The sequence below is a fragment of the Oncorhynchus nerka genome, linkage group LG28, assembly GCF_034236695.1.
Source record: "Oncorhynchus nerka isolate Pitt River linkage group LG28, Oner_Uvic_2.0, whole genome shotgun sequence".
NCBI lineage: Eukaryota > Metazoa > Chordata > Actinopteri > Salmoniformes > Salmonidae > Oncorhynchus > Oncorhynchus nerka.
Genome location: NC_088423.1, coordinates 70,614,474 through 70,629,626, shown reverse-complemented (window position 1 = coordinate 70,629,626; position 15,153 = coordinate 70,614,474). Strand labels below are relative to the sequence as shown.

Below are 15,153 nucleotides of genomic sequence, written 5' to 3'. Positions count from 1 at the left end.
TCTAAAGCTAGTTATGTTTTATTATGAAAATGTTCATGCTTTCCATACATATCCATACTCATTCAAAAACCTTTATTTTAACAGGGAGTCCAATTGGGTTATTCATAAACAGTCTTAGAGAGCGTATAACATTTGCATAACTGATCTATAAGCTTCTTCACAGTGTTCAATGACCCTAATTTCTCCATCCAAAAGAAGTCACAATGGCTGCATCTCCAAAATGTGCAGGTGTTATGAAAGAATATGCATACAAAGCCATACATTCTCAATAGGGTTGAATGGCAGGAACCTGGTTACCGGTGAATTATAATAAATTATTCATATGAACAGCATGGTGTGAAATGGAACTGTTAAATGATATGTGATGTCTAAATCTGTCTTCTCTACGGCCTCTGCATGATGAATCAACGCTCAGGGTGGGGACAGACAGCCCATCTCAATATGCATGTAGACCTATCATTTCTAGGGATGTGTGATATATCGGTGAACATATCAGCAACCAACATCGGTATTGGCCAGACGTCAAATTTAACGCGGATGTGAAAAACAGATGTCAAAATCTGATGTGCATGCCTATATAACGTAGGTACGTGACGTAAAGAGGCTACGTTAGATTTTGCACTATACGTGCAACATAGCATTCCTAACCTAGCTCACAATGTGTGCTGTGTGGATTGAGCAGTCAACAAGTCCAGCAGTCATTTGAAAGAGTAAGGACATTTCAGGGAGACAACTCAAAGGCCAAATCCATTAGCGGCAAGATAATGGAATTCATTGCCCTTGACAATCAACCATCATCTGTCGTGGTGATGTTGGCTTTCGTGACTGGTCGAGCACCGGTACACTTTACCAAGTGCACTATTGTTCAGATGTTGCCCTGCCATAGTTACACAGTAATAGTGTCACTGCTATTAGCTTCACGACATACTATGGAACGCCGTTTGGGTCTTCTTAAATGGAAGACGTTTGGAACCATCAAGACTCTTCCTAGAGCTGGCCACCCAGACAAACTGATTGAAAAAATAATTTAAGCAATTTTAGGACAAGGCTGTAACCTAACAAAATGTGGAAAAAGGGGTCTGAATATTTTCCGAAGATGTCATAACCTACATCTTCAGGTAATAAATTAAATGCAGTATTAGCTTTATATTTTTAATGATGGGTTATGCATAGTAAGCTTCTAACTTATAGCGTCTGTCTCTTGTGATATACACACGCACCTGTGCTCCGCTGGCCTCTCTCCATAGAAAAACGCTCCTTAGCTCTTGGAGTCCCATGCAGGAAAATCTAGACTCGAATAGTTTGCTGGATTAGCATTTCTTATACCAATAGACTACTCGAAGAGGGACGGTAGCTCTTGTTTGCTGAATGTTGAATAGAGCAGCCAGAAGAGTGAACGTGATATGGCGGTAGGCTATAAAAGTGATTTATTCAGACCCACAATCATTCAATCTTCGTGAAGAGAAGGGAAAGCCTTCTGTATCTAATTCTAGTCCTATATTATTAATGGGTGTCATTAGAAGGACGAAGGTAAGGACAACAAAGCTTATTTAATTTAACTGTTAAACTTTAGGAAGGAATGAAGCAACAATAGAGAGCGAGAGAGGAGGCAGGCTAATAACATTAGGGGAAATATAATGAAAGGTATACATGTGCCAGCCTAGTAATTTGAAAAATCTCATTCTTTAGCTTATACTTGTAACTTTGTAGGCCGCATGTGCTGCACCAGAATTTGATGTTCTGTCCATGCTTTATCATGGTTTGATGTGCGTAAAATAGGCTACAATATAATAGGCTACAGTATAATACAATACAGTAATACAGTTCACAATCAAAAGGATTAGCCTACTGGAGCTAGTTTAGTTTATTTACCTACGAGAGTATATAGCTAGCTATATCTATGGGCTTTTATGTTTTTCTGTCTTGAGTAATGTGCAGTAGCTTATATAATATGTATTGAATAATGGCACAATCATTAGGGCTTTTTTTGGGCTTGGGCTCATTACATGTCTAATGTAGGGCCCATAAAATTGATTTAATGGCTCAGGCTTGAATTTTTCGATCAAAGCTATAATCAAATCCAGACATAGGCCTATTTATATACTTTATAATGACACTCCCGGTTTTGGCGGGAAATACTCAGGATAGAACATTTGTAAAATACCAGGAAAATATTCAAACCTAATTCTCACCCTCTAGCAAAACAAAGTACATTTCTGCTTGTGTTTTACTACCGAATTAGCCTTGAGGGATTATCTTTCAGAAATATAATTTAGATTTGGCCGTCGTCTACAGCTGGGTTTTCATCAGAAAGGACAGAAACATGTTGTGCCCTCTAGCTCCAACAACAGCCAGTCAGCACTACTGTATACTTCCATTCCCTAGCAACACATTCTGCAAGCTAAAGCAGCACACAGGGGACATTTATGTTAAATCTCTAACACATACAATAAATAAATGAACACCATTCATTGTAAATGCCCTTCACATGACATTTCATGATCCTTGTATATTTTCTTCCAGTGAAAGAATGAAAACATGGTGCAGCTGTCATCCTGATACACCCAGGACATCTCCCTACAGATTAAGCCCAAGCCTGGACCAGAGAGGTCCCTTGCGCTGTGCAGCAGTGTTGGCCTTGTGTGTGAGTATCTCTGTGAATGTCCCTTAGCGCTGTTCTGGTGTCAGCCAGAGTGTGTGCAGGTAGGTGGTCTGCAGGCAGGACCAATATGCTGCAACAGGCCGGCCCTGCTGGAGCTCAGTGGGGTTGCTGATCTGGGACCAGTTCCAGGGCCTCTATGGGCTCCAGTCCTGCAGCTCCAAGTTCACTGCATCACCTTCTGTCAGACCAACGCCTCCCATCAGTCCACACAGCCAGGACACAGACAAGGACTGCAGGCTACGCCACATTAACCCTCCAACTAGGGACCAGGGGTCACTTCCTATATGACTCAGTCTCCTATATGACTCTGTCCAGATACAGACCCCAGCCATTAAAACATCACATGGCTCAAGCAGCACATCCGGAGGCACAGATTTCCTTTGTCTCTATTTTTAGAGGTAGAGTTAACTGAAATGATTCATCAACTGTTTGTACATAGCGGTATGCAGGACACTGATGTATTATGTAGGTGATAAAATCACCAATGTTTTCAGCAGAAAGCAATCAGCAGGGCCATTATCAAGCCCCAAATCCTGAAAGCATGTCATTTTTTGAAGGAAAATTACTTATGGGACTAATCTCCTCCTCTTTCCTAAAGAGTGACTGTTGATTACATCTCTGTCATTACCGAGGATGGATATTTCCCCACGTTGGCATCACATGGTAAGCCTTCTCTCTCTCTCGCACTGTCTCTGTCTCTGTCTGAGGCTGTACTGTAATCTACAGAGTACAGCTGGAGGAAGACTGTGTTTGTCCCCTGTCTCTGGGTGTTATTGTTGGAGTTGATTGCTGTTTTAGTGGCGGTATATGTACAGTGAGTGTAGCAGGGTTATTATTAGACCTCCCTGGGGAAGTCCTGCCTCCTCTGGCCCATCTGCTCATTGTACTGCTGAGATCACACTGACTCTGCCTCGGAGACAGAGCTGAGGCAGGGGAATGGCCCGTCACTCACACATACAGGGGATATACTTGACTGGGGGTATTCTCGACAGTTTGACAATATGACGTAAGATTAACACAGATACATATAACTGGCACAACCCAAAGCACTCTGTGAAGTGTATAAAAGGTTTTGATTTAAAAATCGGACATATTTTTCTTTGCTAGGAACTAAGGGGGCCTTTAAAGACTGAAATAGAAAAAAAATATGACTTTGGGGTGGTATAACTCCTCCTAGTCCTCTTACTACACATTGATAATGTGTTCTAATTACAGACCGCACAATGCTTTGAGCCAGAGGACACTTTACATAAAAAGTAGAGGGAGGCCAAACTCTAAAGGTAGGGCTGCCAAAAACAGTGTGGGTCATTATCGCTGTTAATTCTCCAGGATCAGAGCCAATGCCTAAATGAACGATGCCCTGTGCCTGCTGGAGGTGGCGTCATTACTCACCCTGACCCCCAGCTCCACGTTCTCGCCCCCGTACACCTCCATCCCCTCGTCAAGCAGGCCAATCTCCTCAAAGTACAGCCTGTCCACCACGAAGCAGCCAATCAGAGAAGGGCTCCTACACCATCACACATGGAGTAGATACAAAATGTATTTACATGTGTTAGTCGACCTACTGGATACTTTGCTGAACTAAAAAAGAATAATGTGGGAGTCATGAACACAATCAATCAATCAATGTGTATTTCAATGTGTTTTCCTATGTGTTAAGTCCTGTTTTTGTCCTACACGAGGAAATAAGTGTTTTTACGCTTTCATGTGTCATCTTCTCGGTATCTTGTACTTAAATACTGTATTTTTTAATTTGTACAAACTGTTTTACCCCAAATAAAATATGGCAATCAATCAATCAAAATAATATTGTGTTCACATGACTTACAGTATATTCTAATACACCTGGAGGCTTAATTGGCATGTATACTGTATGTATGCATTTGCCTTGTAAATCAGAAAACACACTGCATGTTTTAACAGGTGTTATGAAACAACGCAACCATCACATTCTGCCTGCATACAAAAGAGCTGAAATAATCTATATTCATAAGTCTCCATATTTCTACCCACCTAATTGGAGCACTGTTGTTGGCCTGGTGAAACCAGGACTTGGGTGGGTTGAGGTAGCGGCACCACAGCTCCCAGTCGAAGCCCTGAGCAGACAGTGGGTACTCTTCAATCTCAAACGTGTCGTATTTGATGTTATCAAACGACGGAGAGATGATGCGTGTTCTGTCCTCCTGAATTCTCATGAGAACAGGCTCAGCCCTTCAAACACATAGTAGAACGCAATTAAGTTTGAGTATGTGAGAAGCTATCTCAATTACCTACCCTACACATGTAAACGAGGACCATGTGCAATATATAAAAGTTCTGCAACTAGCTTTCTGTAGAGTCCATTGTAACTAAGGGTCCAAAAAATAAAAAATATAAAAATGTGTATTTTCCTACTAGCACTGACTTTGCTGATAACTACTTTATTGAGGGAACATGTATTACTACGACTGTGATATGTGGTTGTCTCACCCAGCTATCTTAAGATGAATGCACTAATTATAAGTCGCTCTAGGATAAGAGTGTCTGCTAAATTACTAAAATGTATATGTAAAATATAAGCTACTGGGAAAACAGAAACGTGAGAATAGAGCATAGATGTGTTAATGATTCATTCATACACAAAAACAATGCAAACAGTATACAATAATTGTGCAATCATGCTTGGATTAGCCACATACCGATAGTTACAGGTTACAGGGTGGCAGGTAGCCTAGCGGTTAGAGCGTTGGGCTAGTAAACAAAGGTCGCTAGTTCGAATACCTGAGCCAAGAAAGTTAACAATCTGTTGATGTGCCCTTGAGCAAGGCACTTAACCATAGTTTGCTCCAGGGATGTTGTACTACTATGTCTGGCCCTATAAAACAACACATTTCTCTGCACCTATCAAGTGTGTGACAATAAAAACAGATTAGGTTGTAGAAGCTGAGTTGGAAAATGAATCTATTGTATTCTGAACAAACCATGTGCATAGGCGCTCCTGCCAAGTATTCAGACTGAAACAATGAATCAGCCTGTAGCAAGTGCACATCTAGGTAAAAGCATTCCTGAGGGATGCTATTTGTGCTATGTAGGTTTAACACTGAATCAGCACAGATTAAAAACAGAAATACTTGGGATGCTGTTCAAACCCCCCTGACAGATTTGGGTCAGGCTGTTGAGACCACATATCGACGGTATGAGAACTCTGTCAGAGCAATGATAGTTGTGCCCCAGGGAAGTATGGGAAGGGCCTACAGAAGGCCTCACACACTTCCTGCCACATTGTCATCATAGACAACATGCCATGCCAACACACTGGCAACTCTAAGCTATACCTCAGAAGGCAATAGTCTTTGATCAAATGTGGCTTTGAGCATGGCCATAGAGTGCTGTACCTGAGAACCCATATGCTTCACAAATCAGTGTATTGAAGTGTGTTAATGTACTGTGTGTGTGTATGTCATGTGACTCACCAGCCTATATTGAACTCTACGTGGGCGTCGAACAGGGCCACAACCGGAGCGGTGGCCGCCCTCCACCCACTCACCCTGGAGCGGATCAGACCCTCCTGCTTATCATGGCGCACCACCTTGATGAAGCCGGGCCGCTGGCGGTTGGTCGCAGACACAAAGTCCTGTAGCTTCTCCTTCAGCTCGTCTAAAGAAGAAACACACATGATTACGCACACACACATGCACACATGCATATGCACACAATAATGTGTTAAACCTTGAGTTTCCTCATAATCTTTGGTGAGGTAAGTAAGAGATGCTACTGATGATACATAGACGACACCACACCCAATAGACTCCATCTTATCCACCTTGGGGTATTTACGGGTAGAGGGAGGCAGCCAAAAGCACTCATGCTCCACTGGTTTGATCACTAGACCAAAGAACTTGCCTCCAGTTGTAGGGCTCCATAGGGCTTGCTGTACAAGAGGGGATATTGCAATCCTGAAGAATCAGGCCGCAATTCTATCAAAAGCGTGAAAGTAAAAGCAGGAATTGGGCACAGTTGGGGTGCTTTTGGCCTCAATACAGTATTTCACTTTTTGACAAACCAACAAGTCACCTCATAATCAGTTCAATATTATGCTTTTGAGTCACACAAACTGTAGGTTTATGGAAACGAATAGGCCTAAATAAAGATGGTGGCATAGTGCCACAGGCTTGTAAAGTGTTGCTATAGGGGTCAACCAAAGACAGATTTTCTCTTAACCCCTTACACTCATGTGTATTGGCCTATAGGGCTAAATTAAAATGTTTCTTACAGATGAAATATGGAAAGCATACTGTATGCATAACCATGGTAGCAATTAAAAGGGAACAGATAGGAGATTATGGGAAAATTATTAGACTAAACAGTTCAACTGACACAAGACTCAATCCAAACACTACACTGTTGATTTTATTTACATTTGACATTTACTGTACTTTTTGCCGCATTTGTTAATAACGAAATCTGAAAATACTCAGAATACATTCAATAATATAAGAAAATTCACAGGAAATGTGTGGTAGATTCAACATAATTACAAGGGTTTGAGTAAGAGGTCTATTGTCACGACTTCGACCGAAGTTGGCTCCCCTGCCTGTTCAGGTGGTGCTCGGCGGTCGTCGTCACCGGCCTACTAGCCGCCACCGATCCCTTTTCCCTTTTCTGTTTGTTTTGTCTCATTAGTTGCACCTGTCTATTTGTGTGCTTGATTGGCTTCCTTATTTATAGTATGTTTACCCGCCCTTGTTTCGTGTTGGATTACTCATTTGTTACGTGTGTATGTTTTTTTGGTGTTCGTGCTCTGGACCTGGTACCCTGTTGTGTTGGGTTGGTCCACATTTTCCGCGCCCTGTTTTGTTGGGCATTATTTTCTGTGCGATATTAAAAGTGCATGTCTTCCTGTGGAACTATATGCTCTCTGCGCCTGATTCTTCCCTCACGCACCAAGTTACCCATGACATCTATCTGGTGTCTCAAAATGGCCACACACCTCTCCAAAGTGTGCACAGTTCGTAAGTTATTGCAATGCACTTTTATGACTCAAAAAATAATCCTCATTTATAAGGTGCATTTTTTTTGCACTCCTAGCTGTGAGGTTGAGGAACTAGAGCAAGCACACTTGTAGTTGTTTTGCTTGGAACACAGACCTGCATCCCTGCCTTCACACAAATACTACTGTTGTTTACGCAATCAAAAAACAGTCCATTATAAATCACAATCTGGGTTAGGTTGGGCATAATATGAAAGCTTGTTCTATTGCCAGCATAAGCAGCTAAATTCTAAAATATGATCTTACAGTGTTAGGTTTTCACAAGGCAATTCAGAGAAGCAGATTGTCATTTGTATGGGCATAGAATGGAATCACAAGTGCATGACTCCATTCTAAACTCAGCGAGAAAAGAAATGTCCCATTTTCAGGACCCTGTCTTTCAAAGATAATATGTAAAAATCCAAATAACTTCACAGATCTTCATTGTAAAAGGTTTAAACACTGTTTCCCATGCTTGTTCAATGAACCATAAACAATTAATGAACATGCACCTGTGGAACGGTCGTTAAGACACTAACAGCTTACAGACGGTAGGCAATTAAGATCACAGTTATGACAACTTAGGACAATAAAGGAGGCCTTTCTACTGACTCTGAAAAGCATCAAAGGAAAGATGCTCAGGGTCCCTGCTCATCTGCGTGAACGTGCCTTAAGCATGCCGAAAGGAGGCATGAGGACTGCAGATGTGGCCAGGGCAATAAATTGCAATGTCCGTATTGTGAGACGCCTAAGACTGTGCTACAGGGAGACAGGACGGACAGCTGATCGTCCTCGCAGTGGCAGACCACGTGTAACAACACCTGCACAGGATCGGTACATTCGAACATCACACCTGCGGGACAAGTACAGGATGGCAACAACAACTGCTCGAGTTACACCAGGAGCGCACAATCCCTCCATCAGTGCTCAGACTTTCCGCAATAGGCTGAGAGAGGCTGGACTGAGGGCTTGTCGGCCTGTTGTAAGACAGGGCCTCACTGGACATCACCGGCAACAACGTCGCCTATGGCCACAAACCCACCGTCGCTGGACCAGACAGGACTGGCAAAAAGTGCTCTTCTCTGACAAGTCGCAGTTTTGTCTCACCAGGGGTGATGGTCGGGTTCGCGTTTATCGTTGAAGGAATGAGTGTTACACCGAGGCCTGTACTCTGGAGCGGGATCAATTTGGAGGTGGAGGGTCCGTCATGGTCTTGGGCGGTGTGTCACAGCATCTTCGGACTGAGCTTGTTGTCATAGCAGGAAATCTCAACGCTCATCTCACAGCAAGAACTGGCAAATCTGGTGCAGTCCATGAGGAGGAGATGCACCGCAGTACTTAATGCAGCTGGTGGCCACACCAGATCCTGACTGTTACTTTTGATTTTGACCCCCAAATATTTCCACATGTTAATTTTGCTGAAAATAAACGCAGTTGACAGTGAGAGGATGTTTCTTTTTTTTTTGCTGAGTATATGTGTGGTCTGTGGAAAAAATGTATTCACAATACAACAACATAGGCTCATTCTGTTTAGGACACCCCGGGGTATAATGCCATGGCATCTTGTAACTGATCATAAACCCCTGTATATTACATAAGTTTTATGATATGGAAATGTGAAGTGCACGTGGCTTGCTTGTATGACATCAAAGCAGTATTTATTATAATCCTCAACATCTCATCTTTCAAAGTCCTCGTCATATACACACACCATTTCCATCACTCAAACAACGAAGAAGTTGCAAGTTGCTCAATTAGCGGGAGTGGTGGAGGCAACTCTGACCCTTTTCACACTACGACAGATTCTCTAGAGGTTTTGGGAGAACACCCTTGGCTATACTGTTTAATAATGCGAATTTTCTAAATCTCTACCGCAACCTTCAGAAGTAGCGCACAACGCTACTTCAGTAGCTACGAGTTTCCCCCTTAGAAACAAGGCAGTATGAACAGAATTGATTTGTTCAGCCCAACACTCCTAGAGCAATAATTTTGAAACAGCTGAAATGTATAGACATTTTCCTAAATTTTGAGACACATTTTATTGAGTTTTTACCTGCACGGAGCTACTTAAAATTATGGAGGCCCATCCCCACCACCAAAATAAATGTAGAATGTCGATAGTAGATCATACAAAAAAGATTTTTTCCCCCCTTTTAATTTTTAACATTGTGTGGTGATTTCAGAGGTAGCATCACAGGTCCCAGAGTAAGTTAGTAGCCTTGGCATGTGCGAGCTGGAACAGCACATAGCCGCAGGAGCCTACCGTTGAAGTCAGAATTTTACATACTATAACCCCACGGCTTCAACCGGGGGGGGGGCAAATAACCGGATGTTCATTCCTGATGCGGTCCACTCCTCGATCCTGCCACCTGGGCTCCCGGCGGACCATGGCCTTTGTGTGATAATATTTTTGGTGGCCTTCCATGGTTCCTGACCTCTTTGCGTTCATCACTCCAGCACGATCTGTGCACAGAACAAGGGTCCGGCTGGTCTCCATCAACCTCTGCCTGTCCCTCACTGTCCCTAGTCTCACATATCCCTGGAAATTGTCACGGGTCTCCCACCGTCTGATGGCAACACCGCCATCCTGAACGTAGGGGATCAGTTTTCCAAAGCCACCCACTTCATTCCTCTCCAAGCAGCACGTCTTCTGGATCCATGGACTGCCTGTGGAAATGCCTCTGACCGGGGTCCTCAGTTCTCATCCTGGATGGCGTCAGCACACTCACTGGGTCGTCGGCCAACCTGTCCTACAGGGTTCCGAACCCCAGGCCAAAGGCCAGTCGGAGTGAGTCAACCAAGACCCGGAGACGACTCTACGCAGCCTGGTCTCCGACCACTTAGTGTCAGCAAGTTGTGTGGGTTGAATATGCCCGCAACACCCTTCCTTGCTCTGCCCCAGGTTCTATTTCCCTTTGAGTGTTCCCTGGGATATCAGCCCCCGCTCTTCCCTGAGCAGAAGGAAGAGGTCGGCATATCTTCGGCACAGATGTTTGTCCGCCTGGAAGGCTCTCGTACCTGGAAGAGAGCCTGGTCAGCCCTTCTCAAGACCACCTCCAGGTATCGAGGGGGGGGGGGCCTTACTTTCATGTGTACTAAATGTCCCTAGTAAACTTCCGGGTTGGAGCGAGCGGTCGCATTCGCACTTCGGCCCGCAGGTAGTATAACTTTTCATTACATTTCATTACATTTCACTATAGCACAACGGTTTGATTTGTCTAATCTTAGCAATTTCTTCTTAGCTAGCTACATAGCCGTCCTTGTATCAAAGATAATTGCGTAATTATCGTATCTCGTCGTCCTAACGTAGTCTACACTGCTATCTGCCCAGCAGCTAGCCAGCTAGCCAGCTAGCTAACGTCCACCGTCTACCGAATAGCAGCACTGTAAAAACTATTACACTCAACTGAACGACTTGATTAGTGTAGTGTTAGCTAGCTACATAGTTGTCTTTGCTGTCTTCGTATCCAAGATAATTGTGTAGTTTAGAGTGTGTAGTCTTAGAGTGATTATCTTAATTTACCGAGGTTAGCTAGCCAGCTATTTGTCGTCCTTAACGTAGGAGACACTGCTAGCTAGCCAACAGCTAGCCAACGTCTACCGAATAGAACTTCCTCACTCAACAACCCGGTCGCATTCCGCTTCGCTCCACAGGTAGTATCACATTTTCATTTCATTTCATTACAGTACAACGGTTTGATTTGTTTGATCGTAGCTAGCTACATAGCTAGCTACATAGCTGTCTTTGTATCAAAGATAATTGTGTAGTCTAGAGCGATTTTCTAGGTTAGCTAGCCAGCTATTGTCGTTCTTTTAACGCAACGTAACGTAATCAACGCTGCTAGCTAGCCAGCTAGCCCCCGAATAGCAGCACTGTAGAAACTATCACACTCAACGGAACGACTTGATTAGTGTAGTGTCAACAACGCAGCCACTGCCAGCTAGCCTACAAAGTCAACAACGCAGCCACTGCCAGCTAGCCTACTTCAGCAGTACTGTATCATTTTAATCATTTTAGTCAATAAGATTCTTGCTACGTAAGCTTAACTTTCTGAACATTCGAGACGTGTAGTCCACTTGTCATTCCAATCTCCTTTGCATTAGCGTAGCCTCTTCTGTAGCCTGTCAACTATGTGTCTGTCTATCCCTGTTCTCTCCTCTCTGCACAGACCATACAAACGCTCCACACCGCGTGGCCGCGGCCACCCTAATCTGGTGGTCCCAGCGCGCACGACCCACGTGGAGTTCCAGGTCTCCGGTAGCCTCTGGAACTGCCGATCTGCGGCCAACAAGGCAGAGTTCATCTCAGCCTATGCCTCCCTCCAGTCCCTCGACTTCTTGGCACTGACGGAAACATGGATCACCACAGATAACACTGCTACTCCTACTGCTCTCTCTTCGTCCGCCCACGTGTTCTCGCACACCCCGAGAGCTTCTGGTCAGCGGGGTGGTGGCACCGGGATCCTCATCTCTCCCAAGTGGTCATTCTCTCTTTCTCCCCTTACCCATCTGTCTATCGCCTCCTTTGAATTCCATGCTGTCACAGTTACCAGCCCTTTCAAGCTTAACATCCTTATCATTTATCGCCCTCCAGGTTCCCTCGGAGAGTTCATCAATGAGCTTGATGCCTTGATAAGCTCCTTTCCTGAGGATGGCTCACCTCTCACAGTTCTGGGCGACTTTAACCTCCCCACGTCTACCTTTGACTCATTCCTCTCTGCCTCCTTCTTTCCACTCCTCTCCTCTTTTGACCTCACCCTCTCACCTTCCCCCTACTCACAAGGCAGGCAATACGCTCGACCTCATCTTTACTAGATGCTGTTCTTCCACTAACCTCATTGCAACTCCCCTCCAAGTCTCCGACCACTACCTTGTATCCTTTTCCCTCTCGCTCTCATCCAACACTTCCCACACTGCCCCTACTCGGATGGTATCGCGCCGTCCCAACCTTCGCTCTCTCTCCCCCGCTACTCTCTCCTCTTCCATCCTATCATCTCTTCCCTCTGCTCAAACCTTCTCCAACCTGTCTCCTGATTCTGCCTCCTCAACCCTCCTCTCCTCCCTTTCTGCATCCTTTGACTCTCTATGTCCCCTATCCTCCAGGCCGGCTCGGTCCTCCCCTCCCGCTCCGTGGCTCGACGACTCATTGAGAGCTCACATAACAAGGCTCCGGGCAGCCGAGCAGAAATGGAGGAAAACTCGCCTCCCTGCGGACCTGGCATCCTTTCACTCCCTCCTCTCTACATTTTCCTCTTCTGTCTCTGCTGCTAAAGCCACTTTCTTCCACTCTAAATTCCAAGCATCTGCCTCTAACCCTAGGAAGCTCTTTGCCACCTTCTCCTCCCTCCTGAATCCTCCTCCCCTCCCCCTCCTCCCTCTCTGCAGATGACTTCGTCAACCATTTTGAAAAGAAGGTCGACGACATCCGATCCTCGTTGCTAAGTCAAACGACACCGCTGGTTCTGCTCACACTGCCCTACCCTGTGCTCTGACCTCTTTCTCCCCTCTCTCTCCAGATGAAATCTCGCGTCTTGTGACGGCCGGCCGCCCAACAACCTGCCCGCTTGACCCTATCCCCTCCTCTCTTCTCCAGACCATTTCCGGAGACCTTCTCCCTTACCTCACCTCGCTCATCAACTCATCCCTGACCGCTGGCTACGTCCCTTCCGTCTTCAAGAGAGCGAGAGTTGCACCCCTTCTGAAAAAACCTACACTCGATCCCTCCGATGTCAACAACTACAGACCAGTATCCCTTCTTTCTTTTCTCTCCAAAACTCTTGAACGTGCCGTCCTTGGCCAGCTCTCCCGCTATCTCTCTCAGAATGACCTTCTTGATCCAAATCAGTCAGGTTTCAAGACTAGTCATTCAACTGAGACTGCTCTTCTCTGTATCACGGAGGCGCTCCGCACTGCTAAAGCTAACTCTCTCTCCTCTGCTCTCATCCTTCTAGACCTATCGGCTGCCTTCGATACTGTGAACCATCAGATCCTCCTCTCCACCCTCTCCGAGTTGGGCATCTCCGGCGCGGCCCACGCTTGGATTGCGTCCTACCTGACAGGTCGCTCCTACCAGGTGGCGTGGCGAGAATCTGTCTCCTCACCACGCGCTCTCACCACTGGCGTCCCCCAGGGCTCTGTTCTAGGCCCTCTCCTATTCTCGCTATACACCAAGTCACTTGGCTCTGTCATAACCTCACATGGTCTCTCCTATCATTGCTATGCAGACGACACACAATTAATCTTCTCCTTTCCCCCTTCTGATGATCAGGTGGCGAATCGCATCTCTGCATGTCTGGCAGACATATCAGTGTGGATGACGGATCACCACCTCAAGCTGAACCTCGGCAAGACGGAGCTGCTCTTCCTCCCGGGAAGGACTGCCCGTTCCATGATCTCGCCATCACGGTTGACAACTCCATTGTGTCCTCCTCCCAGAGCGCTAAGAACCTTGGCGTGATCCTGGACAACACCCTGTCGTTCTCAACTAACATCAAGGCGGTGGCCCGTTCCTGTAGGTTCATGCTCTACAACATCCGTAGAGTACGACCCTGCCTCACACAGGAAGCGGCGCAGGTCCTAATCCAGGCACTTGTCATCTCCCGTCTTGATTACTGCAACTCGCTGTTGGCTGGGCTCCCTGCCTGTGCCATTAAACCCTACAACTCATCCAGAACGCCGCAGCCCGTCTGGTGTTCAACCTTCCCAAGTTCTCTCACGTCACCCCGCTCCTCCGCTCCCTCCACTGGCTTCCAGTTGAAGCTCGCATCCGCTACAAGACCATGGTGCTTGCCTACGGAGCTGTGAGGGGAACGGCACCTCAGTACCTCCAGGCTCTGATCAGGCCCTACACCCAAACAAGGGCACTGCGTTCATCCACCTCTGGCCTGCTCGCCTCCCTACCACTGAGGAAGTACAGTTCCCGCTCAGCCCAGTCAAAACTGTTCGCTGCTCTGGCCCCCCAATGGTGGAACAAACTCCCGCACGACGCCAGGACAGCGGAGTCAATCACCACCTTCCGGAGACACCTGAAACCCCACCTCTTTAAGGAATACCTAGGATAGGATAAGTAATCCTTCTCACCCCCCCTAAAAGATTTAGATGCACTATTGTAAAGTGGCTGTTCCACTGGATGTCATAAGGTGAACGCACCAATTTGTAAGTCGCTCTGGATAAGAGCGTCTGCTAAATGACTTAAATGTAAATGTAATGTAAATGTCACACCCTGATCTTTGCATGTCTTTGTGCAATCTTCCCCATTATCCCCAATGTATTTATACCTGTGTTCTCTGTCTGTTTCCGGTTTGTTCTGTTTTGTGAAACCTACCCGTGTTTTTCCCCTTGCTGTTCTGTTCTAGTTCCTGTTTTCTAGTTTTTCCCGGTTTTGACCATTCTGCTGAGTCTGCCTGCCATTCTTTACCTTGCCACACCACACTGGATTATTGACCCCTGGCTGTTCTGACCCTGAGACTGCCTGCCATTCTGG

At 45.7% G+C, this 15,153-nt stretch overlaps 1 protein-coding gene across 1 annotated transcript in view; it reads right to left on the bottom strand.

The window, feature by feature from the left end:
• Positions 1–15,153, bottom strand: part of LOC115113634 (polypeptide N-acetylgalactosaminyltransferase 18-like) — an 87,638-nt gene that overhangs the window by 24,133 nt on the left and 48,352 nt on the right. Inside the window, exons 4-6 of the mRNA XM_029641495.2 lie at positions 6,115–6,298; positions 4,676–4,873; positions 4,055–4,169 (exon numbers count right to left, since the gene is read on the bottom strand). Coding sequence (XP_029497355.1) covers positions 4,055–4,169; positions 4,676–4,873; positions 6,115–6,298 — 497 coding nt within the window. The remainder of the gene's footprint in view (positions 1–4,054; positions 4,170–4,675; positions 4,874–6,114; positions 6,299–15,153) is intronic.